Source organism: Dipodomys spectabilis, unplaced genomic scaffold (assembly GCF_019054845.1).
Source record: "Dipodomys spectabilis isolate Male_0828 unplaced genomic scaffold, ASM1905484v1 ptg000094l, whole genome shotgun sequence".
NCBI lineage: Eukaryota > Metazoa > Chordata > Mammalia > Rodentia > Heteromyidae > Dipodomys > Dipodomys spectabilis.
Genome location: NW_024870771.1, coordinates 4,672,843 through 4,698,436, shown reverse-complemented (window position 1 = coordinate 4,698,436; position 25,594 = coordinate 4,672,843). Strand labels below are relative to the sequence as shown.

General features: G+C 49.9%; 1 protein-coding gene across 6 annotated transcripts in view; it reads left to right on the top strand.

The window, feature by feature from the left end:
- The first annotated feature begins 279 nt into the window (after positions 1 to 279).
- Positions 280 to 25,594, top strand: part of Lims2 (LIM zinc finger domain containing 2) — a 36,609-nt gene continuing 11,294 nt past the window's right edge. The window contains exons 1-4 of one of the 6 annotated variants that reach the window (XM_042685261.1): positions 280 to 302; positions 22,842 to 23,001; positions 25,144 to 25,210; positions 25,436 to 25,556. In XM_042685261.1, the coding sequence (XP_042541195.1) occupies positions 22,846 to 23,001; positions 25,144 to 25,210; positions 25,436 to 25,556 (344 nt within the window). In that variant the 5' untranslated portion in view covers positions 280 to 302; positions 22,842 to 22,845. Of the gene's footprint in view, positions 303 to 7,963; positions 7,985 to 8,375; positions 8,435 to 14,554; positions 14,601 to 15,941; positions 15,965 to 20,703; positions 20,726 to 22,841; positions 23,002 to 25,143; positions 25,211 to 25,435; positions 25,557 to 25,594 lie in introns of those variants that run through there. The other 5 variants (XM_042685264.1, XM_042685259.1, XM_042685260.1 and 2 more) reach the window with 5 other exon arrangements.

Genomic DNA, 25,594 nt, shown 5'->3' with positions numbered 1-25,594 from the left:
GCTGGTCTTTCCTGCTGGCTGTGAATTCACGGGTGGCTGTCATTGCTGTTGTTCTGTAGCTCGGCTCCCCAGGGAGGTGGCCTTTCCTTCCCAGGCTTCCCCTGTCCCTGCCTGACCCTCAGGTGCTCCGGCCGCCCTCACGCTCTGGACATCTGGCCAGGCCTGGGGATTGGGCTCGGTGACAGCGCAGGGACCGGACAGACCCACAAACGCCCGGTTCTGTGCGCACTGTGCCAGGCCAGCTGTGCTGCTGTCCCCGGCGGCTGGCGGGCAGCTGGCAGGGGAAGACCAAGGTCACCAAGGTAGGGGAGCTGTGATGGGTGTGGGTCCGGGCCATATCCCCTTCAGCCGTTCTTGATGCCAGGCACTACTGCCTCGCGGGTAAGGGACCGCGTCGGGCACCAACCGTGCTGGGAGAGCGGCAGAGGCTGCCCGGTCCGCGCCACGGGCACCTGTCAGTGCTGGACCTCCCGCGGGAAGCCGGCCTGGGCGGCGTGCGCTGCAGGGAACCGGGCAGGGCGCTCTGCAGTTAGGACAGAGGCCGGACAAACTCCGACACAAAGGTCGTTGGCTGCTCCTTGTGATGAGAAGAAGCGACGTGCAGCTGGCCGCAGAGAGGCGCTTTTTTTTTTTTTTTTAAACTGGAGATTGAATCCAAAGCTTATCACAAGCTCTTCCCCAAATGATTCCAACAGTTTTCCGTGTTCAGCTTCCTCAGTTGCATGCTACCTATTTTGATAGCACTCATCCCCTCTCAACAGATATTTCAAAATTCTTTACTTTCTATTTTCCATTTTTCCTTCCTACGCCCTCATCACCTCCCAAGTAATCCCTTAGTTAGGTTCATGTTCTGTGTCTGTCTATCTATCTATCTATGTGTCTGTCTGTCTGTCTATCTATCTATCTATCTATCTTAGTTTGATAAGTGTCAACAGTTACTTGACTGTAGATACGTGGTTTTCTTTGTGGTCTTCTGTAGTTCCATTGGCCTTCTTCAGGTCTGGTTTTATGCCAGTACCAAACTGTCTTTGTTACTATGGCTCTAGTATAATTTGAAGTCTGGTATTGTGATAGCTCCAGAGGAGTTCTTTCATTTAGAGTTACTTTTGCTATTCTAGGCCTTTTAAGCCTCTAAATGTATTTCCTTAATTTTGTGAGGAAAGTTATTGGTTAATGATTTTTGATAAGTATTGTATTGAGTCTGTAGGTGGTTTTGGCAGTATATTTTCACAATATTAATGTTACCAATCCATTAACATAAGTCTCTCCATTTTCTGATGTCTTCATTTCTTTCTTCAGTATTTGTAGTTTTATTGTAGGGGGCCTTTTACTTCCTTGGTTAACTTAATACCTAAGTATTTTATTGCTTGGGGGGCTATTGTGAATGGAATTGTTTTCCTAATTGTTTTGGAGCCTGTTCATTGTATGTATAGAACAGCTACCAATTTTTGAGTATTGTTTGTATCCTGCTACTTTCTACAGATATTCATCAGTTCTAATGCTTTTGGGTGGAGTCTGTTAAGTACAGGATCATATTATCAGCAAACAGAGATAATTTAATTTCTTCTTTCACTATTTGAATTCCTTTGGTTTCTGTCTCCTGCCTTATTGTTCTGGTTGGGAATTAGAATGAATAAGAGGGACTGGGAAGGTGACTCAGTGGTAGAGTACTTGCTTTGAATGCATGAGGTCCTGGGTTTGATTCTTCAGCACCACATAAGCAGAAAAGGCCAGAAGTGGTGCTGTGGCTCAAGTGGTAGAGTGCTAGCCTTGAGCTGAGAGTTGAGGGACAGTGCCCAGGCCCAGAGTTTAGGCCCCACTACTGACAAAAACAAAAACAAAAACAAAAAAAAAAGAAGGGTGAGAGTGGACATCCTTGTCTCATTGCTGACTTCAGTGGAAATGATTTCAGTTTTCTCAGTTTAATATAATATTGGCTATTGGTTTCTCATAAATAGCTTTTTTTTTTTAAAGTTCAGACACATCTTTTCTATTCTTTTTTTTTTTTGGGGGGGGGGTCTGGTCGTGGGGCCTGAACTCTGGGACTGGGCACTGTCCCTCAGCTCTTCAGCTCAAGGCTAGCACTCTACCACTTGAGCCATAGCGCCACTTCTGGCCTTTTTCTTTTTGCTTATGTGGTGCTGAGGAATTGAACCCAGGGCCTCATACATGCAAGGCAAGCGCTCTACCACTGAGCCACCTTCCCAGCCCCACATCTTTTCTATTCTTAACATCTTCAGAGCATTTTTAATAAAGGGATATTGAGTTTTGTCAAAGGCCATTTCTACATCTGTTCAAATGATTGTGTGATTTTGTTTTTGGTCTTGTTTATGTTCAGTATTTTGACAGGATTAGTTGCTGCCATTCTAGCAACTTGATTGGTGGTCCAGAGAGAAGTAAAGCTCCCTCCCCCCCCCCCCAAGCTGGCTATGTGGTGTGTCTAACACTGGTTCTGAAGGCACATTCCAATTTCAAAGGACTTCAACACAGAAGGTGTCCTTACTTGCCATCAGAGATTAATGTACCTGTTTGTCTTATCCCAGGAGCCTGGCCAGGGAACTGTTGTGGCTGGGAAGGCCAAAGATCTGAGCTTCCCTGCTCTTCCCTGCATTTGCACAGTCTAATCCTAAATGAACCTTAGCCCCAGAGTAGCTGTCTGACTAACTTATGGACTCATGCTCAGCCAACCTTAGGGTTTCACCCCTTTGATCTCCAGTAGAAACACCTGGGCCAGATTCACAGAGGACAGTGTAGTGAGAAGAGCTGTCAGTGCGACTTCATGGGGATGTCTCTGAACAGACTCCACACCTTCCTGCAGCTGGGGAGGGCACCTGGCTTTCCTCCCTAGACTTGGCCCTGACAGGAGACCCTGAGATCTCAGAAGGGCAGCAACTCATTCTCCATTCCCATGCCCTGTGGGGCAGGACTTTGGCTCTGGGTATCAGGTGAAGGTTACAAGGCAAACTGAGAAACCTCTTCCATACTGCTGCACACAGGAGTCTGGCCCCTCTTGTCCCCCTGGCTCCCCACTCAGCTTATGGGACTCCTAGGCCAGTAGTGGGTTGGAGGAGGAGGAGGAGGAAGAGGAGGAGGAGGAGGAGGAGGAGGAGGAGGAGGAGGAGGAGGAGGAGGAGGAGGAGGAGGAGGAGGAGGAGGAGGAGGAGGAGGAGGAGGAGGCCAGTAGTAGTGGGATGGAGGAGGAGGAGGAGGAAGAGGAAAGGAGGAGGAGGAGAAGAGGAGGAGGAAGAGGAGGAGGAGGAGATGTTGTTTAAGGTAGGGCATCCATCCTGGGCTCTTAGGGGATGCTTACCTCCCTCCAGCCCCAGAGGCCCATGGGCCTGCCCCTGATGCCAAACACCAATTCACCTGTTCTCTGGGCAGGGGAACAGTAATTCTTCTTGGAACCCTTTCCCTGGCTGCTGTAACTCCTCCCAATCCCCACATCCCTCCTTACCCCCTGCTCTGCTTAGCCCAATTCTGCTTCCCCAGACACCCACCTCACCTCCCCAAGGACCCTTGGAAGGGTCTTGGCTGGCTCAGTATCCTAGGGACCCCATGGAGGCCTCTGGTTGTAATGCCACCCACACCAAACCTTCCACATCCACGTCAGACACCAGCCCTCTCCTCTGAGCTCCAGATTCATGCCCTCCCTGCCCGCCCTGCATCCCTGCTGCCCACTGTCCTCTCTGGTAAGTGCAGCAGGCTTCCTGCTGCAATGCCTACATACAACGTCACCTCCACCCACCCACCCTTGTACTCACTACGCTCCCACCACCACCCCACCCAAGTTGCACTTGTCAGACTTGCACCTGTCACGCCCCACACCCACTCCGCCCACACAGGATACTTCCATCTCCAACTCCTCAGGAATTTCTGTGGGATACAAATAGATCCTGCATCTGATCCTTCTTATCAATCTTCTACTCCTGGGGCCAGGACCCAAGGCTCCGCCTAGCTCTTCCTGATGTGCATAGCTGACCTTTGTCAGGCCACCCCTGCATCTACTCTGTTCCTTCACATGTTGCTATGAAATATAGTAAGCAAGCACTCATTAGTGTTGAGTGCTCAGATACACACCACCCAGAGTTTCTCACTAATATTAAGTTGATTAATATTTAATTTTTAATAATAGATATTTACTTTTTAATAATAAAGTCAATTAATTTTATATTAATATTTTCATCTCTGTCTTTACTACTCATCTACCCATTTTAACATATATTTTTTTGTTAACATTCTTCCCATCTCCAGTCCTCAGATCCACCCAGACCTGGCTCCTCACTGCCTTAGAGTTCCCAGATTATAGCTGGCCATTCCCATTCTCCACCCATACCTATCTGTGCACGCAGAGTACCTGACCCACTGGCCCCAGAGCAACCACCTGAATAGGGGCAGATGTCATATTGCTCCTTCTCCTAGAGGAGATATGGCCCCTCTATTAAGCCTTATGATAATATTTCTCCTGTGCCTGCCTGCCTCTGTGTAGTCCCCTGGGATGGCAGGGATGGATCCTAACATTTTTATTATTATTATCTTCAAATAGCTTTACAATGGTGTTTCAATTTACATGTTCATTTGTGTGTATATACATCCGTTTTTTTTTTTTTTCGGTCACGGGGCTTGATCTCTGGGCCTGGGTGCTGTCCCTCAGCTCTTCAGCTCAAGGCTAACGCTCTAGCGCCTGAGCCACTTCCTGTTTTCTGAGTGGCTTATTGGAGATTAGAGTCTCACGGACTTTCTTTCCTCGAGCTGGCTTTGAACCGCGATCCTCAGATTTCAGCCTCCTGAGTAGCTAAGATTACAGATGTGAGCCACTGGCGCCCAGCTGTGTGCATCTTAATCAGAGTCATCTCTTCCTCTGTTTTCCTTCTCTTACTTACACTTCCCCCACCAGTCTTGTCCAGTTTCTCTTTTCCTATTTCAGGTAGATATATTGGGTATTATGACTGTATTCACCCACCATTCATCTTTCTTTTTGTCTGCCCCTCTCATGAACAAGACCCACAGTCAGGACATGTTTCAGCATCTTGATTTTCATTTTGTCAAACTGTTAATTAATTGTTCAAAGGGATTTCACCATGGGGTCTCACCCTTGTATATATAGTAGTTTTGCTAGATTGAGTGCATATATATGCATATGGCCCTGTATATGCTTATATATATGTTTATATTTTAGATCTACAATCTACATGTGAGAGAAAACACATCCTCTTTATCTCTGAGCCTGACTTCGCTTAACATAATTTTGTCAGATCCATTCATTTCTCTGAAAATGACATAATTTCATTCTTCCTGATGGATGATACAATTTCATTGTATGTATACAAATATCTGTACATATGATATGCATACATACATATGTATATATATCTATCACACTTTCGCATATAGATATATTTCTTTTTCATTGGTTTCTGGGACATTTATATTCATTTCTCTCTTTATTGGTATCTGGGATGTTTATATAACTTGGCTTTTGTGAATAGTGCTGAAATGGTGTGCAGGTGCCTTTACTTATAAAGACTGGCAGTCTTTCAGATAAATGCCTAAGAGTAGAATTGCTGAATCATAAGGATCTATTTTCAATTTTTTGACGAATCTCCATACTAACTCCATAGTGGTTGCACTAGCTTATATTTCCTCCAACAGTGTATTAGAGTTCATTTCTCCACAGCCTCAGCAGCATTTGCTGTGTTCATATTCTTTTTTACATTTATTATTTCAAATAGTTACATAAAAAGCTTACAATTTAACATGGCTATTCATGTATACCATGAATCTTGTCTGTCAGTCTTCTTGTTGTTCCTATTTTTTTTTTTTTTGCCAGTCCTGGGGCTTGAACTTGGGCCTGGACACTGTCACTGAGCCATATCTATCACTGAGCCATGCTCTATCACTTGAGCCATAGCACCACTTCTGGCTTTTTCTGTGTACTGAGGACTCAAACCCAGGGTTTCATGCATGCTAGGCAAGCACTATACCACTAAGCCACATTCCCAGACCCACTTGAAGATGGCCATTCTGACTGGGGTGAGATGGAATCTCAATGTTGCTTTGGTTTGCTTTTCCTTTATGGCCACTGATGCTGGACATTTCTTCTGTTTAGCTCTGTAGCTGATTTGTTAATTGGGTCATTGATTCTTTAGTGATTTAGTTCTGTAAGCTCTCTGTATAATATGGTTATTAGTTCCTTGTTGGCTGTATAACTGGTCAAGCTTCCTCCCCTTTCACAGGCTGGCTCTTGAGTTTGGTGACTACATCCTTCACGGAATTTCATTTCGTGCATTTCAAAGAGAGCTGTGAACACCAGTACCATTCCACCTAAACTCACCACTGTGCACACCATTGACCAGAGCTTAAAATTATTTTGCTTTCTTTCTTTTAAGGAAGAAATAGCCACATCTTAATCATACATTTCATGAGTTTAGATAAACATGTCCACATTTTTGTGATCCATGCCCCTTTAAGACATAAACATCACAGGAAATTCTCTGAATGCACCTCCCCAGTCAATTCCTGTCCCTCACCCCACCTCGAGTGGCCGCTGTTCTGATGGTTTTCTACCACGGACAAGTTTTTTTTTTTTTTATATATATATATATATTAATGGACCACATGCCTGAGTGCTATGACTGTCTTTCTTAGACCTCTTCCACCCTGCAGTGGAATCCAAGTGGGTATGGTCCTGGTCATTATAGGTCTTGTCTTGTTTCCCTGCTCACTCTTACCTGTTTTCCAGACACAGTGCCCTCTTTCTGACTCCTTGGGAGTCTGGTCCACATCTTCCTGCGTCTGCCTTTCCTCTCAATCCCATGTGACATAAGGACTGCTGAGTGAGCAGCTGAATGAGTTGGTGAATGAATGGATGACCACCTCTCTGCTGGGAAACTACCACTCTTTGCAGCAAGTCCAGCCCCCTGGTGCATTGTGGGTGGCTGCTCGGTGGCATGTTGGAGACTGCATTTGCAGCTGCCACCCGGCTCCAAGGCTGCCGCAGCTCCAGGATGGAGTGTGCTGGCTGAGTGAGTCAATAGCAATTTGACCACGGCCAGGTCCATGTGTGCCCTGAAATCAAAGGAAGGGAGGCTTCTGGGCAGGAATGGGGTCCTGGAGGGGGCAGCAGGGACCTCTGGTGGTCTGCCTTCCAGTCCTCATCCTCTTTGGCTCCTAGCTCTCAATATTTGATTTCTGAGGCCACCCAGTAATGGGTTTCTGTTGGACAACCTCCTCAGGTCTGTTCTTGGCTGGCAATCATGGAATGAGTTTCTCCCTATACACTTGAGTGAATGGAGAAATCTCCCATATTCTGTGTTTAACGAACCATCAAATTATAGTTCAACAGAATTGGCCAAGGCACTTGCCAAAAGAAACAACTGAAAATGGCATGCATTTCAAGATATCAGCTACTGGGGGACAGGTGCCTTTCCCCAGCATATATCTGCAGATGGACTGCATATTTACTACTAACGGTTACCCCAGTGTTCTGAATCCCACTGACAGTTTATTTGTGGGTTGCTGCTGTGCTCAGTCATTTCTAGATAGTGTTCATGGGTTGCCAAGAGTAAAGGTGATATGAATTCCATATCAGGCTGCCAGCCCTGACCTCACACAGGGACACACAAGTGCTGCCAGTGAGGCGCATGCTCCGCTGCTCAGCGGGAGGGTGGGGTGCTTTAAGGCAGATGAGGGTGTTTTGTTAATTATTAATGTATTTTAATTCAGAATAGATTCCCCAAACGGTCTTGAATCAGTAGAAGGCCTTAAATGCCTCTTATCGCCAGTAGTCCCAGTGTTGTCCGTACAGGAGGCCCTGCCTCTCCATTGGGTCAGGTCATTGCTGCGGTAGGGGCTGGCCACACACTGACGCGCCTTCACAGTGCGCAGAAAGCGGCTCTCTCCGAGGAGGCTACACGTCGGCCTCCCGCGGGGCGGAACTGCTCCGACCCAGGGCCCCGGGTCGGAGGCGCAGCGGCGATACTCAGAGGTGTCCCTCCGGAGCTAGAAGCAGTGCCCTGTCCTGCGGGGGTGCAGCGGGACCCGGGGAGGTGGTCTTCGTGTCACCTGCCGCGACCCCGACCCCGATGGCGTGCCAGTCGGCGCGGGGCGGCGGGGCGGAGGCCCCGGCTCCTGTGTATTACAAGTTCATTCCCTTTAAAAGGAAAACTATGCCCGGAATCCGGGAGGGTGAGGACGCGACCCGCGCCCGCCCCTGGGCTCGCCGGTGTCCCCAGGGCGGGCGCTGACGGGGCAGCGGTGGTCACCTCCTCCGTCCCCAGCGCCCCCTCTCCACCGACACCCCACGCGGGGCCCCTTCCGCCCCGCAGCCCGCGGCGGGCGGAGCCGCCCTCGCCTTTTCTGGGTGGCAGCCCAGGCGGCGGCGACGGGCTGAGCGCGGAGGAGCCTGCGCCCGGGCTCGCGCCACCATGACGGGAAGGTAACAGCTCCACGCGGGGCGCGGGGCGCGGGGCGCGGGGCGGACGCCGGGACCCCTGCTCGGCCCGGCGCTGGCTGCGCGGCCTCCGGGCGGGGCGGGGCGCGCGTGGGGTCCGCGTTGGCGCGGGGGACGCGGGGCGCGGGGAGGTTCCCCGCCGGCGTCAGCAACAGGTGGAGCCCCGCGCACCCCTCCAGACTCCCTGCGTGACAGGCACGTGCCCAAGGCCCACGCCAGTCAAGCGACCCAGCACTGACACCTGGCCATGGGCCCGCGCCACCCTCCCCGACCCTCTGTGCTCTCCTCCTCCTCCTGTGTGAGCTGAGGGCAAACAGGACGCAGAGAGGAAAGGAGGTCTGGGGCCAGGGAGGGGCGGGACGCGGGCCTGACAGGGGCTCCGGGCACCTGGCACCGGTTCACAGGGGTAACCTGGGGGGCTGGTCATGTGTCTGTCTGTCAGCGCGCTTTCGGGAACCTTGCTGGGCTCGAGCATGTGACTCACAGCTCTCTGGGGACCAAGGCCCCTTTTAGTCACTCTGGCGAGTTTGTTTTTCACTAGGCCTTGAGTTGGGCTCCAGGGCGGAAGACAAGAGCCTGGAGCCTGCAGTCCTTGCTGGGAAAAGGCCCTGGAGCTGGGGACGGTTCTGGAGTGCAGGCCGGTGGCCTCAAGCCCACAGAGGCACAGAGCAGTTCCCCGTCCACATGGCCACCGCCTCCATCTCCTCTGAAGCTGTGGCCCTTTCTTCTTCTATCTCCCAGCTTGGCCAGAACCTGTCTCCGTGGAGAGATGGACCAGACCTGTCAGGGGAGGGTGTCCTGTCTACTCTCACACTCCACACAAGGCTCCCTGCCAGCTGTCAGGTTCCTTTCGCCTAGGGTTTGAGGACAAGAAAGCTACAGAGAGGGTTGTGGTGGGACTGTGAGCAGTCACTTCTAGAACTGTCCTAATGAAGGCATCTCAACTGCGTCCTCAGCAAAGAGGGAGGGTGACCTTTCTGCTCACCCCACCAGTCTAGGAGAAGGCCAGGCAGGAGCGATGGGAGCTGGGGCCAAGGAGACGTGCTGGTCATCAAACCACACAAGGATGACAGATGTCATTCTTGTCAAAGTAATGCTGCTCAGCTCCCGAGGAGGAAAATCCCAGAAACCCAGGAGATCACAGAATCATAAAAGGGGGAAAGAAAACAGCGTGAGATCCTCTGTAGGGACGCTGTGGTGGCTTTCTTCTGTTCTCTCAGCATTTCCCTGCAGCTTTAGACAGTCCCTGAGCCTCAGTCGACCTGTGAGGTCTGCTTCCTGCCTGTCACAGGGGCAGATCGGATGCCAGTGTTGACTTCTCCCCCCCCCCCTCCACACCCAGGGCTCCAGGCCCATCAGCTCTGAGGGACAGGCACTTGTCCATTTGTGGGATACACAAGACCTTTCATTTCCTAGGCTGTGATACTCCTCCACTGTCCACAAGACACTGGGCACTTCCTCATGTCTATGCCCTTGTGCTACATAGATCCAGGCAGATGGTTGGAAACATCTTTTCTCCTCACACACCTTCAGGCTTCTCCTTGCCCCCATGGCAAGTGCAGGTGGAGGGACTGGGGGAATTCACCAAAATGGCCTGGAGAGGCATTTGAAGAAACTGTCCTTTGCAACTAGTACCCATGGGTGCTGTGCAGAGAAAGGGCTGTGAGGGGATGGGGAAGATGGATAGAAGGCCAGCAAGCAGAGGCCCTTTTTGTGTGTCTGAGTTGGTAGAGCAGGGGAGGCAGAAGCAGGGCCTCTGCCAGAGGCCCTCTGTTCGAGACTTGACCACTGGCTGTGGGACCCAGCTGGCTGTGGGGCAGGAAGCAAGGGGTGGAGTGTGGGAAGAGGTGGTCAGAGGTACAGTGTTGGAGGAGAGGGTGCACTGGACAGGGGCATGAGATATCTGAAGAGCCGGGCATGGATAGGGGGAGCTGTCAAAACTAGTCATTACCAGTCTCCAAAGTAGAGACCGAGGACTACCTGCCAGGGATGCAGCCAAATGAAGCTCTTCTCCAAATAGAGCTCAAAGAGCGTGAGCTCAGGGGTGTGGCCTGCTGAAAATGGCATCCTCTACCATAGGACTATCATACCCAGAGGTCACCATATATGACAGTGTGTACACTGAGGTCCAAGCTTGGCACAGTGCAGTGTGGGCTGCTCGATCCCTCCACTCACGTCTTCTAGCCTTGACCATTCTCCTCCGGGTGAAGCCTTGGTGGCTAGAGTCAGCTGTGATGCGCTACAGGTGAAGCCAGAGTCCTTGGGACAGCACATGGACTCTGACACAGTAAGGGGCTTAAGCAAAGTGTGAAGTGGGTGACAAATGACATGCTTTGTGGGGATGTCACAGAGATGACCCTCAAACCCAATACAGAACCAGGTGATCCATATCCACAGCCCCTCACCGTACTCACTGTTCTCTAGTTGGCCCTGACAAGCCATTCCTGCACAAAGGAGGGTGTGGCTTTTGGTTTATGTCAGCTCTGTGGTGTGAATACTTCCACTGCTGCTTAGTTCAACTTGATGTTTAAAAAGTCTGAAAAGTTAACACTAATTCTTGGGAGTCAGTACAAAATGGTTAGGTGTTTGCATGCCTCCCTAGCAACCTTTCTTTTCTTTGATCTCACCTCTTATACTGGTCACTTATAAAGAACAGAGGTGGATGTGGCCCATGGTTCTGGAGAGTGGAAGGTCACAATACATGGTGCATCTGGTACTACTGTACCAAATGCATCTGGGCACCGTACCAGGTACATCTGGTGTGGTGAGATCAAGCAAGTGTCTGTAGTTTTGGCCTTTCTTCTTCATTTGCTTTTGGAAATACTGGAAATTGAGCACAGGACTCTGTGCTTGCTCTACCTCTTGAGGCATGCCCTCAGCTTGCTCTCTCCTTCTTTTTTATAACAACTCTAATGCCATGATGGGAACCCTACCTTCATGACTTCATGGGTTCCTGAAAGTTCCAGCTCCAATACTATCAAGTATGAATTTGGGGATTGTGTTTCTAACACATGAATCTTTGTGGAGCACATTCAGATTATAGGTACATCTTTTTTCTTTTTTCCTTTCCAGTCCCAGGGCTTGAACTCAATGCCTGGACACTGTCCCTGAGCTTCTTTTGCTCAGCGATAGTTCTCTACCACTTTGACACTTTGACCACAACTCCACTTCTGGCTTGTTTTGGATAGTTTATTGATGATAAGTCTCATGAACTTTCCTGACTGGTGTAGCTTCAAACCACAATTCTCAGATCTCAGCCTCCTGAATAGCTAGGATTACAGGTGTGAGCTATTAATACATGGCTTCTGAGTATTTTTTATGAATGGAGCCATACATTATGCATGGCTCCTTTCATTTAGCCTTTCAAGGTTTAATAATGTAGTATGAATCAATACTTCATACCTTTTATTTCACAAAATAATATTTCCATTGTATGGATGTATCTTCTTTTGTTTACCCATTTGTTTATGGTGATATTTGAGTTGTTTCTACTTGTTGTTTTCAATGGACAATGCTGCTACAAATATTCTTACCAAGTTTTTATGCAAACATTTTTCTCATTTTCTTTTTTGCATAATTCTGTCAGTCTTTCTGTCTGTATTGATACAGAGCTTAACACACAGAGCCTCTTGCTCTTGTTTGGCTTTTTTGTATACAGCTGATGTTCTACCACTTGAGCCACATCTCCAGTTCAGGCTTTTTTTCTGGTTAATTGGAGATAAAAGTCTCATAGATTTGTCTGCCTGGACTGCTTTGAGTGATGATCCTTAGATTTTAGTTTCCTGAATAGCTAGGATAAAAGGTATGAGCCATCAATACTCAGATCTCATTTCTCAATAGTATACCTAGGACTGAAATTTCTGGGTCATATGGTAATTATGTTTAACTGAGAAATTGTCAAGCTGTTTTCCATGTATTTGTACAATTTTGAGAGTGTCTGTGTGTCTGTGTGTATAATTTCTATATCAGAAATGCATGTTGGTTAGCATCTATATTATCACTTGTCATCTAGTTTAGTCAGTGTGAACTGGTGTCACATTATGGTTTTGATTTTCATTTGCCTTATGAAATATGTGTGTTTTGGCTATTTGTATTTTTTTTTGAGAAATGTCCATTTAAATCCTTTGATGAGCATTTAAATTGGATTTTTTTTTGTTGAATTGTAAGAATTCTTTGTATATTTGTATCAATCTAATGAGAGAGATTCACCAAAGGATAATACACATACATTCATATATACTTTTTTTTTTGGGTCAGTACTAGGGTTTGAACTAAGGTCTTCTCACTTGCTTGGCAGGCAACCTACCACTTGACCCAGGCCTCTATTCCTTTTCACTTTAGTTACTATTCAAGTAGGGTCTTCAGGTTGTTTTTTTTTTGTTGTAGATGGAGTGTACTGAAATTCTCTTATTATAGGTGTGAGCCACTATATCGAGCAGAATAATGATATTTACTTGGGAAGAGCCATAGTAAACTGGGCATATTCTAAGAGGTTGAGGCAAGAGAAAGTTTTAAAAGATAAAAACCAAACAGAATTACATCACACAGTTTTAAAACAATAGATTTTTGATATTAAAGTCATTGGCTTTTCTTTGTGGGACATTGTTAAATTAATAGTTCAGGTTTTTACTTGTTACTAATCTCTTTAGATTTTCTGTTTCTTCTGGTGTTAGTTTTGGGTAGTTTTTTTTTTTTTGTTGTTGTTATTTTGTTGACATCCAACTGGTTGTAATGTTTGTTTCTGTTCCCTGCTTACAGGGCATACAGCTGTTATATTTTAAAGCAGCCATGGAGTTAGGAAATAGAGCCTAAGACAAGTTAGGCCACAAAACTCACTCTTCTTATCAAGATTTACCTGTCAGGAAAACAGAAATGACCAAATGTTTCCAGGATTACTACGAACCTTTGGTTAATTTTCTGGGTTCTGGACATACAGAATCAAATTGTGTTTGCAAGTGTTTTCCACCACTTTTATGGAGGGTTACACTTCTAGAGGTCCTTGCTCTGTCATTTTCGGCTGATGATGTAGCTGCATCCTGTAGAGCCCAAGTGACGGCTGGGGAGTCCCATGTGGACCCATTCAGCTCCTGCTGCAGATCTGGCAACAGAATGAGTGGCGAGTCTATGCAGCGACTGTGCAGGGATTGGCTTAGTCAGACTCGGGGTACAGGGGAGCCCGGGCCCTTCTTCAGTTTCTTTTACAGTAAATATTTGTCAAATAGATTAGTACTTAGTAACCTTGTACTTAAACTTCACCTACATATTACACTATACAAAATATTTGTGGCCATAGATTTGGTGTTAGATCTTTGCTACTGTAAGAAGCTTTCAAGATAATCAACTTGAAAAGAGAAAACATTTCTTTTGCCTTCTGGTTTCAGACGTTCACGTATGTGAGTGTTTGATGCTGCAGTTTTGGGTCAGTTGATCCACTGTGTGCCAGGCCTGCATGCAGAAAGTAAAAGAGGAAGACCCACTTGTCCCTCCCATTAGGGTTCACCTCTCAGAGTTCCCATCACCTCCTAACAGTGACTTGTACTGGGTCCAAAGCCATTAATACCTGACATTCCAGATCCACACTGTATAGCTTTCTCTATGCAAGGTCTATATGTGGCCCCAGAGACCCTAAGGGTCCCTCTGTAATGAAAATGGTGGCTTACTTGAGAATTCTAGGTTCTAGTGTTGAGGAGTTTTGCATGGGGGAAGGGTGGGCAAACTAGGGGTGGAAAGAGGGGCACAAGCCCCGGGCACTGACTTGAAGCTGCCTGAGCTTGTATCAGGCCTCAACTATCCACATCAGAGTGAATGGATGCATGTACTTTTTGGCTTTTTCAGGCTCTGCCTCTGTATGCCCTTTAGTCCCTGGGAATACCTTCAGAAAATATTTGTTGAATCGATCAGTGTTTGAGTAACTTTGTAATTGAACTGCATTTACAAATTAGATTCTGACCAATACAGTGTGTTAATGAATACTGCCCTGTCTGGATTGGCTGGATTTCCTTGCTCTGTGGACATGGCCTGTCCCTGATGACAGTGGGTGACCCATGGGTGGCCCGCCACACTTCCCTCTTGCTCTAGTCTAGAGCCATTGGCTGTGTGGGTCCATGCCTCTTTCTTTGGAAATTGCTTTTTGTGCTTTCTGACCTTACTGGTAAGTTTTTCAGGGAAAAGGAACCAGAGGTAAAGATTTCTATGCGTGCTCAGAATCTCCAGTTTTCTTCGGACTATAATGACTGACTGTAGTAGCCACAGCTCCAATGCTGACCTTGGGTACTTGCACTTGGAAGGCAAGTCGCTCTGGAATTTTCTACAGGTAAAAACTCTCGGTTCTCCCTTGCAAACTGAGCACGGCCTCTTCTCTAAGTGTTGACAGTGTGGACTTCGTTTGGGACACTTGGCTTTTTGTGAGCAGATCCCAGGGAACAGAAGCTGCTTGGTCTTTGTGTCCTAAGGTGATGGTTATGGCCTAAAGCTGTCTGGGAGGGGGTGAGATGAATGTGGTCACACAACAGCTCTCTCCTCAGCTTTCCTCATCTCCCCCCCCCCCCCCCCTTCCTTCTTTGTCTTCTTTATTTTTGTGCTGTCCTGGGATTTGAACTCAGGGCTTGGATGTTGTTCCTAAGCTTCTTTGCTCAAGGCTGGTGCTCTACCATTTATGGCTTTTTTTTGCTGGCTAATTGGAGATAAGAGTCTCACAAACTTCTTCTTCTTTGGGGCCTGAACTCTGGGCTGGGCACTGTCCCTCAGCTCTTCAGCTCAAGGCTATCGCTCTACTACTTGAGCCATAGTGCCACTTCCGGGTTTCTGGTAGTTTATTGGAGAGAAAGTCTCACGGGCTTTCCTGCCTGGGCTGGCTTTGAACCGTGATCCTCAGATCTCAGCCTCCTGACTAGCTAGGATTACGGGCATGAGCTACCTGCACTCGGCCTCACAAAGCTCTTTGCCCCCGCTGGCTTCAAATAGTGATCCTCAGATCTCAGCCTTCTGAGTAGCTAGGATTACAGGGTGAGCCACCGGTGCCCGGCCCTTGTCAGCTTCTTTGACTGTTTCCAGGATTCCCAGCTTGGCCCAGGCTCGTGCTGCCCACGTGCACGGCAAGTCCCGGGGCTCCGGTGTCCTGGTGCTGCAGAGGGTGGCGCTCTCTCAGCCTGCCCCGCACCTCGCGCCCCGCGCACCTCCCGCCTCGGCGCCCTGGGCTTCCCAGCCCAGCCCCCTTCCCGCCCGACCGGCCCAGCAAGCGTCCCCCGCCGGCCGGCCGAACAATATCCTTTCTATTCGGAGCTGACCCGCTGCCCTTTGGGCTCCTGAGCCCCTGTCCCGCGCGCGGGGGGGTGGGGCGCGCCCCGTGGCCCTGGGCCTCGTCGCAAAGGGCCGCGCTCCCTGACCGTCCCTTTCGTCGGCCCAGCAGCCTGCGCCCGCCAGGCCCATGGCGGCCCGGCTGGGCGCCCTGGCCGCGTCGGGGCTGTACCGGAGGCGCCAGCGCCGGCCGAGCCCGCCGCCGCCAGCCTGGTCCGGGTAGGTGGCGGCTGGGTCCCGGGGCGGGGTCGCCAGGGACAATGGCCGGAATCCGCGCCGTGGACAGCGGCTGGCCTGGCCGCACAGGGCCGGGCAGGGCCTCGCTGGCCAGGAGGCCGCGATGCCCCTTGACGGAGCTGCTTTGCTCCCATCGGAGGCCGGTGCCCCCGACCCTCGGCAGGCACCAAGACCAGGTGTCCTAGGCCACCCGCATCCTTGCTCTCGTTCCCGCCGCTTTACAAAGGAGCGAGCTGGGCTAACGCTCCAAGACATCAACACTCAACTGAAAAATGGCAATTGCTATTTGGATGCAGGTGGACTGACTTTAAAGCGTGGGCCGTCGCATTCTGGGAGAAGGGTCTGTGTAGGCAGCCTCCTTCAGGGCTGGGAGGTGGGGAGCGTGGGGTTCTGGGTGTTCCTCCAGGGGTCTCAGAGGTGGTTGGCCTGAGATGCAGAAGGTATCCACGGTACCTCGATGGGAGCAGCGAGGGAGGGAGGCACCGGCTCCTGGATGAGCTACGGGCACCTGGGTGGAAATATCCAGCAAAAAGCTGGAGGGTTGTGGAAACAGCCCAGATGCCCTACACTAGATGAGTGGATCCAAACAATGCAGTACTAATACACAATGGAATTTTACCCAGCCATTAGAAAGAACATTATGTCACTTGCAGGGAAGTGGATGGGACCTAGAACAAATCATGTTAAGTGAGGTAAGCCAAGCTCAGAGAGACAAATGGCACATGTTTTCTCTCATGTGCAGAAGCTAGATCTAAGATACAGGGACATAATAAATTATACAGGTCTCTAGGCATTCCAACACAGTGAGACCAAAGGAGGATACACTTAGGAGAGGAACAGAAAGACACAATGCCTATGTGCATCTGATCATACAAAAGATTATTTATTGAAATGAACTCCAGGAAATGAAAATGAGGTTTTTCCCCCTTTGTTGCTGTTTTTGTTTTCATTTCCTTTTGTCTTGTTTGTTCATTTATCTGTCTTTGGGAGGGAAAAGGGCACAGAAATGGAGGGACAAGGGGTGAACGACAGCAATGGTACTCACTAGACACGCTGTTGAAATGAACTATACAACATATGGGTGGGAATGGGAGGGAAAAACTGGGAGAGAGGGAAGGGGTGACATTGTCCAAAAAGAAATGCACTCGTTATCTGACTTATGTGTCTGTAACCCCTCTATATATCATCTATTTTTAAAATTTTATTGTGAAGGTGCTGTACAGCGGGGTTAGAGTTACTTGAGTAAGGCAATGAGTGCATTTCTTGTCAGGCGTTGTTCCCCCTCCCTGTTCTCCCATGATCACTTTTTTCCCCTCCCCCTCCTTGAAGTTGTAAAGTTCATTTCTAATATACTGTCTTGTGGGTATCATAGTTGCAATGGGTCATCCTGTGTCCTTGTTTCAGCATTTTGTATAATAACAATAATTTAAAATACATAATTTAAGCATAATTTAAAAATACAATGCATTTGGTTCCCCCGGGAAAAGAGAGTAGTGGGAGCAGAGCATGTGGGGTCACAGGTGCTTTCTAAGGAAGCTCAGGAGGAAGTGGAGGAAAGTTGAGAGAAGGGCTGGCCACCCAGGGAAGAACCAGGGAGCCCCAGTCACAGGTGTGGGGGGTGGGTGGGCTGTAGGACTGAGGGAGAAAGGGCAGGTCATGGCTAATACCACCCAGTGGAGATATAGCCTATTCTATGTGGCATGTTCCAGAAAGGCCTTGGCAGGAGACATGGTAGGACGTATTCCTCAAAGATGTCTTCAGCTGAGAGCAGAAGCAGAGGGAAGGAATGGAATGGGCACTGGGAAATGCAGTCTCAGCCATCTGAATGAGCACCTACTGAGTGGTAGGTCATTCCTGTGGGTCCGGGAGAGTCTATGCCTTGAGCAAGGAAGCAGAGGCTCAGGAGGTGGGCTAGCTCATCAGAGGTCAGCCTGGTTGGTCATCTTCACTGGTGGGCCCTGGCTGTTCCTCTGTGGGTAACTGTGGTTTGAACCATGGTACTAGATATGAGGGTGGCCAGGGCACATATGGTCCAGAAGTACCAGTGTAGATGTAACACAACATGGCCAAAGTGTGAAACACATGGACCCAGTCATGAAGATCAGGTCTTGGGAAGGCACCATGTACACCACTCAGCTTCATTTTTCCTTGAACTTCTAGTTCATACCATTTGACAGTTGTCTAATGTCAATGTGACACTTTAAAATGTGTGTGTGTGTGTGTGTGTGTGTGTGTGTGTGTGTGTGTGTGTGTGTGTGTGCTGGTATTAGGGCTTAAACTCTTGAGCTCTCATTTGGCTCTTTTGCTCAACATTGGTGCTCTACCACTTGAGCCACACCTCTACTTCCAGCTTTTTGCTGATTAATTAGAGGTGAGAGTCTCATGGACTTTTCTGCTTGGGTTGGCTTTGAACAGCAAATCAGCCTCCTGAGTAGCTAGGGTTACAAGCTGAATCATTACAAGCTTGATTACAAGCCTGATTACAAGCCTGTGATCCTAGCTACTCAGGAGCCTGAGATTTGAGGATCATGGTTCTAAGCCAGCCCGGGGAAGGAAAGTCTGTGAGACTCTTGCCTCCAATTGATCACAGAAAAAGCTGAAAGTGGTGCTGTGGCTCAAGTAGTAGAGCACTAGCTTTGAGCAAAGGGAGCTCAGGGACAGCACCCAGGGCCAGAGTTCAAGCCCCAGGACTGGCAAACAAACAAAATATACTTGATAAAAGGAAACTGAGCTGCTAGAACAAAGAGGTCTGGTTAAGGCTTCAAAAAAGCTGTCATTTCAGCAGGTCTCCTTGGCATATGTTTCTGATAGTGTAAATGTGTCATAAGTCTAAGACTGAATATTTGTTTTCTCTTCCTTCCTTCTTTCCTTCTTTCGCCAGTCCTGGGGACTGAACTCTGGGCCTGGGCACTGTCCCCGAGCTTCTTTGGCTTAATGCTAGCATTCTATCACAGCGTCACTTCCAGCTTTTTCTGTTTATGTGGTGCTGAGGAATCGAACTCAGGACTTCATGCATGCTAGGCAAACACTCTACCACTAAGCCACATTCTCAGCCCGGAATGTTCATTTTCTAGTGGGGCTAGCCTTCTGTCAATTGCTGTTTGCTGTGTGATCCTGACTGTTGAGTGCCCCAGGGTGAGTTTGGGGAGCACTGGACAGTGGGGGGCAGGAGCTGCTGTATGCGGAAGCTCCTACTGACCCCCACTGCCATGCTGCAGAGATGTCTCCTCTGTTCCTGCACCTGGAATCTTGCCTGGCACCCATGTAGACAGAAGGAAAGCCAGCTCTTGTATGCAGGCTGTGCTTACCTTGTTTGACTCTTTCACAGTCTTCTGAGGTAGCTGTTGGTGGCCCATTTCACAGAGAAGAAAGCTGAGGTTCAGAAAACACTTGGTTCCAAGTGCCATCTCAAGGAGGGGATCCTAAGCCAGGATTGTAGCCTGTTTTGCCTGGCTGAAAGACTGGCTCACCATGGCATGGCTAGGCCTCTGATGGCTAATCTCTGATAGCTAGCCTACCTTTTCCTAGGCCCTGTCACTTGCTTTTGGTCTTGTGGGTATAGGGGGTAGGCTGGAGTGCTGGGAGGTGTGGAATGGCCTTGTCTGTGTGAAATGTTGGGAGCTAGGGAGACAGAGGGAGGCAGGATCTAAATCCCTCAGCAGCCCATACCCTCTCTGCTTCAATGTCTTTGGAGTAATCTCCCCTCCAGGGACCTGGCAAAGAGATTCCCGCTCATCCCACCCCTGAGGGCTGTATACACTGTCACTCATGTGCATCTGGCAACCATTTGGCTTGTGCTGGCTGTTCAGATGAAGAGAGCTGGTGGGAGGACACTGGAAATGGAGCGAGAGGGGAGGATACTGCAGGTTTTCTGGGATGCTCTGGGCTCTCAGCTGTGAGCTGTGCTGTGCCTGGGTGTGTGTGTGGGGGGGGGGGAACTGGGGTTTCCTGGCAGATAGCTGGGCAGACTTTGTGCTCTTGGCTGTTGGGCGGAATGTGCGAAGGAGGACATGGAATTTCCATGTCTTTGACCTGCTGCCCTCTTACAGAGAGCACAGCCCTTCCTGCTCCAGCCCTTCCTGCTCTGGTGGCTGCCAGGGATTCTGGAAGGCTCCTGGAGTTTCTGGAACTCAGCAGCTCCCTTTCTGCAGCACACTGCCTGTCTGGCCTTACGCTCTCTGCTTACATTGAGGCTTTGTGTTTCACCTCAGCACCCCGGCCCCACTCTGGTGTCCCTTTTAGAAGGAATGAGGCCCAGAGAGGCTGCACCTTCTTCCAGGTCCAGCAGCTATCAGAACAGGAGTGGATAGATGAACGGGAGCTCAGCCTGCCTGGCTGCCTGGCTGTTTTCTCCCTGCTGGGCAAGGCCGTGGCTCTGTTGAGCCTCAGCATCCATCTGGAAGAATTCTTTGCTGGGAGAGTACAATGTTCTGTGTTTCCCAGCAAGGTGCCTCGGGGGTGCCACTATGGAGCTTCTCATGGAGCTGTTGTTGGGATTCTACTCCCTGAAACTTGCTCTAGGGAAGACATGTGGGAGAGGAGGCTAGGGATTCTGGAAGGAAGCCAGGAGACCACGGTCACAGGCACATCTGCCCAGGCCGGGCATACCGAGCATGGGAAGCAGAGCTTTGGAGCAGGGACCCAGGGACACAGCCTGGGAATGAGGAGCATCCACCTGGTGAGGGAGCCAGCCCCTCTGTTTAGGGGCCAACTGCTGAGGACCAACTTACAGGCACATGAAAGGTACCAAAAGGAGCGGGCATGGCCAGGATGCTGTTGGGTTCTATTGGGAACACACAGTACATTCAAGTAGAGCTGCGGGGCAGCAAGGCGAGGAGAGCCAGAGAAGAGGACACAGCTGTGCAGTAGCTGTGAGTATAGGAAGTATTGCATGAGCTTACTCGGAGGCCAAAGGGTGAGGGGGCCCTATGGTATCTGCTCCCAAGATCAGCACCTGGGGCAGAAATTTAGTGAGTGCAGGAAAACTTGGGGGCCAGCTGGAAGACAGGCTATGCTGAGCATTGTCTTGATGAGGGTCCAGGGGTTTGGGTGTATGCGTGGTCTGAGAGGCTAGGAGTGGACATGGATCCTGTTTGGCTTCATTTCTGGAATAGGGTATTCCAGGCCTACAACCACAGGGCTCTCTGTTGATTTTTGACCTCTCTAGAGCACAGAGTCACGTGTTGGAATGTCTTCCCTGCCATACTGCTGTGCGCCTTAGGAGAGATGGCTCACAGCATTCTTTGGGGGCGGGACCAGGCCACTTTTGTGGGGGCTCAGAGTGGACAGCCCTCCATCCTCACTGGCCTGCCTGGCCCACTGTGGACATAAGCAGGGAGTGGGGGAGACTGAGAAGTGGCCCACTGGGTGCAGACTCTCTCTTTTATCTTGGCTCTTCCGGGTTCCTGCTCCTGTCCCTGTTCCCTTGTTCCTCAGTTCTGAACATCCATGTGGGCAGTATCCTGGGATGAGTTCACATAGTTTTGGAGTAGTTGAGGAAGAAACCACTGAACACTAGACGATCTGAGTCCACATCTGGACTCTGTCACTTACTGTGTGAGTTTGGGTGAATGCTGAACATTTCTGAGTCTTCGGACCATCACTGGAGGGCCTTAATAGCAACAGTAGCTACAGGGTAATCTCAGTATTGAAGTCAGTGAGGATGCAGCCTGTACCTGAGTGATGATTTAGACCTGAGACCCTGGTCTGCTGGGTATGGGGCAATGGGAGGCACAGGAAGAAGCTGAGATAGGTGAGCAAATGCAGTCATTATACTCACTGTAATAATAATAATGATGGTGATATGTAAAAATGGAGCCACTTAACTTGAAGGTAAGGGGTGGGAGGGGGAAAATGGGAGAGAATGTGGGAAGGGGTAACATGTTATCAAGAAGCATTGTACTTACAGAATTGCAACATCTTTGTGCAACTACTTAATAATAAAATAAAAACAATTAAATACAGGGGAAAAAAAGGGAAGCCGGGCACCATGTAGAATGAGCAGCCGGGGAACTGGGCCAATGACTTTTGGCCATCTCCATGCCCGTGTGTGGGTCCTGTACATGTCCTGGTGTGTCCCCATCTCACTAGTCTGTGACTGAAGCCCATCTGCAGCCAGGAGCATGTGCCCAGGAGGGAAGGGCTGGCTGGGCTGTGTGGGAGCCTCATTCAGGCTCTGACTGCCCCCGCCAGGCAGTGTGTGCCTCTGTGCCCAAGAACTGGGGGGAGGGGAGGTTAGAGAATGGCACAAACATTGAAAGCTTTTGTTTGTTTTTTGTCAGTTATAGGGCTTGAACTCAGGACCTGGGCACTGTCCCTGGGCTCTTCTTGCTCAAGGCGCATCGTGCTCTACCACTTTGAGCCACAGAACTACTTCTGATTTTTGAGTGACAATTTGGAGATAAGAGTCTCACAGGGGTTTTTCTGCCCTGGCTGGCTTCAAACAGCAATCCTCAGATCTCAGCCTCCTGAGTAGCTAGGATTCCAAGACACCAGCACCTGGCTTGGAAGCTTTTGATTGGAAGTCCAATCTAGGTTTTGGGCAGCACTCATTCCCCAGGCCTGTATTCCCTCCTCAGTAAGTAGAGCTACATGGTGTCCTTGTATGTGGCCACAGGGACCATCCCTCAGCCCTAGCCCATGCACAGCAGCTCTGCTGAGAACCCAAGAAGATGGCTCGGAGAGAACTTTGTGTAAGCCACTGAGCCCTACAGTGCCCAGGCTGGTGCTGGGGTGGAGCAAGTGGTTTTCTATATCGTGTGAAGTGTTTTAACCTTTGAGGAGGGATGTGTCTGCAGGCACAGCCCTCTGTACTGTCTCCATCTGGGTGACCTGGTATTGACCTTTTTCTTCTCCCCAGCAACATGTCTGATGCCCTGGCCAATGCCGTGTGTCAGCGCTGCCAGGCCCGCTTTGCCCCTGCGGAGCGCATAGTCAACAGCAACGGGGAGCTGTACCACGAGCACTGCTTTGTGTGTGCCCAGTGCTTCCGGCCCTTCCCGGAGGGGCTCTTCTATGAGGTGAGGATGCTGGGCAGGGGAAGAGGGCACTGGAACCCTCAGCTTCCTCCTGGGGGTCTGGGTCTGACTGATGACAGGGCCGGGCCTTGACTTCACGGATCCCTGCTTGCCACACCTCTTGGTGCCCAGCCCTCACTCATGACATGTGAACCTAGTGCGTTACCCTCCTCCTGCCTCTCCTAGGCAGAGGCTGCACAGCCCTTGGGAGAAGGAAGGCCTTGCCCTCATGGTGCTTCCCCTCTATTTGGATCAGACTGTAAATACAGTAACTAACTGGTCCATCAGACAGACAGAGGCTTTGCTATGCTAATATGGAATCTCAGAGTGAGAGATCAGGGAAGAAACATTTGAGGATGCCTGAATGGAGGGGAGTCACACACATGTCTGTAAAGAGAGCACACAGTGGGGGTGCAGCATGTGTAAAGGCTCTGTGGTGGGGCATACGGGGTGCTGGGGAGCAGCAGGAGGCTGGGGAGATAGCAGAGTGAACAGAGGGAGAGTAGCTGCAGGCAGAGGTGAGGAGGTGGCTCTCCTGTGATCCTGTGGAGTTGCACTGGGACTCAGTCTTCCTCTCTGAGAGAGCGGAGCCACCCAGCATGGGAACAGAGAACTCAGACCATCTGCCTGACCCTGGAAAGGGCCCCTCTGAAGCCAGGTCCAGCAGTCCACTCCTGCAATCCCATCAGGAAGCTGAAGTAGGAAGGTTGTGAATTTAAGCCCAGCCTGAGCTACATAGACGGTCGCAAAAAATACAAAAGGAAGGAAGGGAGAGAGGGAGCAGAAAAAGATAAGGGCCTCTTTTATTGGTCACAGTGTTAAGCAGAGTCAACAAGCAGGCAAGAGCTGGAGCTGGGAGACTAGGTAGGAAGAGGAGTGAGTCTACCTCCCAGTCCAGGTGAACGTGAGAGAGATGGGCTGACTCCCCCAGGGGCTCACAAGTGCAGGTTGGTAAATCTTCAGTCACATAAACCAGTTGTTAAACAAAGCCATTAAACAAATTAGAGAAACGTGCGGTGAGATCACATTTTATTGAAAATGAAGGTAACAAATACTTAAAAGGAGCATTTTCTCATTACTTTGCTACTTGCTTTTCATCTGTGCTTCTGAGGTTATTTCTGTCCATCCTGCCTAGGATGTGGTGGCTGCATACTCTCCTCAGCTTCACAGCTGTATCCTATCGCTGGCCTGGGATGGGTCCACAGGGAATGTTTATGTCCTGGCAATTGGCTAACACTGGGCATCAAGGCCATGTGCCGGCCCCCCTGGCCTGTCCCACAGAGCTGGATGTTGAGCATTGGCTGGCACCACGCTGGTGGTGTCTGCAGGACCATGGGTGGGCTGGTGAGTGGATGTGATTTGCCTAGTGGAATGGATGCTGCTCTCCCAGAGTCTCCCAGACTCGTGAATGTTCTGGCTAATGGTAGAAGCAGCGGGTGGGGTGGGAGGAGCTCTGGAAGGGGACTGTGCACTCACAATGAAGTTTAGCATGGAGGGGACATTCAGGAGATTTTGTATAAACCTTTGCTGTGTCTTACGTTCCCAAGAAGGGCTGCACAGCTGCAGTCTTGTGACACTCATTCTAGGAAACTGGAAAGCCAACCTGTCTAACCTTTCTTTTATTAAAAAAAGGCAAAAAAATGGTTAGGACAGAGGAAAGCAGAGGAAGGCTGTAATCAGAGCATGGGCATCCCTGCCTGGATACTGGTGGTGTCTGCTTGCTGAAGATTTGGCCTACTCCTGGGCCCACTCCTGGGCCTTCCTGAACTTACACTCAGCAGTCCCTGGGGTGCTGGACTGCTCACACAGGAAGGTCTCAAGAGTTGGGGCGAAGACATGCATAGTATTAAACTTGACCTCATCCTGAGCTGGAGCTCAAGCGTCAACTTCCTCCTGCCTTGGCCTGTTCTCAGGAAGCACAGTGCCAAGACCTTCTGCGCAGCAAGGGCCCTCACAGATCTGGCTTGGGGGTCTCTGCAGGACCTGCCAAGACCCCTCATTCTGCACTGTCTATCTCCTGCCCCAGCCTCCGTCTGGAGGCCCCTGCTCTCCTGCTGCGCCCCTTTCCCCACATCAGGTACTGGCTGACAGAGATTCATGAATGGCGGGTGACTTGCTTGTCTTCTGTCTGTGGTCCACTTTCAGTTTGAGGGCCGGAAGTACTGCGAACATGACTTCCAAATGCTCTTTGCTCCATGCTGTGGATCCTGCGGTAAGGGCTGGCAACAGCACACACCCTGGGCTGCCCCACAAGTGGAAGGAAGGCAGGTGGGGACGTAGCATGACCACTTCACTCAGTCTCCCTGAGCATTGCTCTTCAGAGCATCCTTTTCCCACACTGTAGGTGAACACCTCAGACCAGGCTGAGCCGAGTATGGGTGGTATCTCTTGGGGAGGATCCTAAGGGTAGGGGCAGCAAGGACCTCTTTTCTTCCAGGTGAATTTATCATTGGGCGTGTTATCAAGGCCATGAATACCAACTGGCACCCAGGATGCTTCCGCTGTGAGCTGTGTGATGTGGAACTGGCTGACCTGGGCTTTGTGAAGAACGCAGGCCGGTAAGTGGCCCTGTCTGTCCAGGACAGAGAGGGGACTC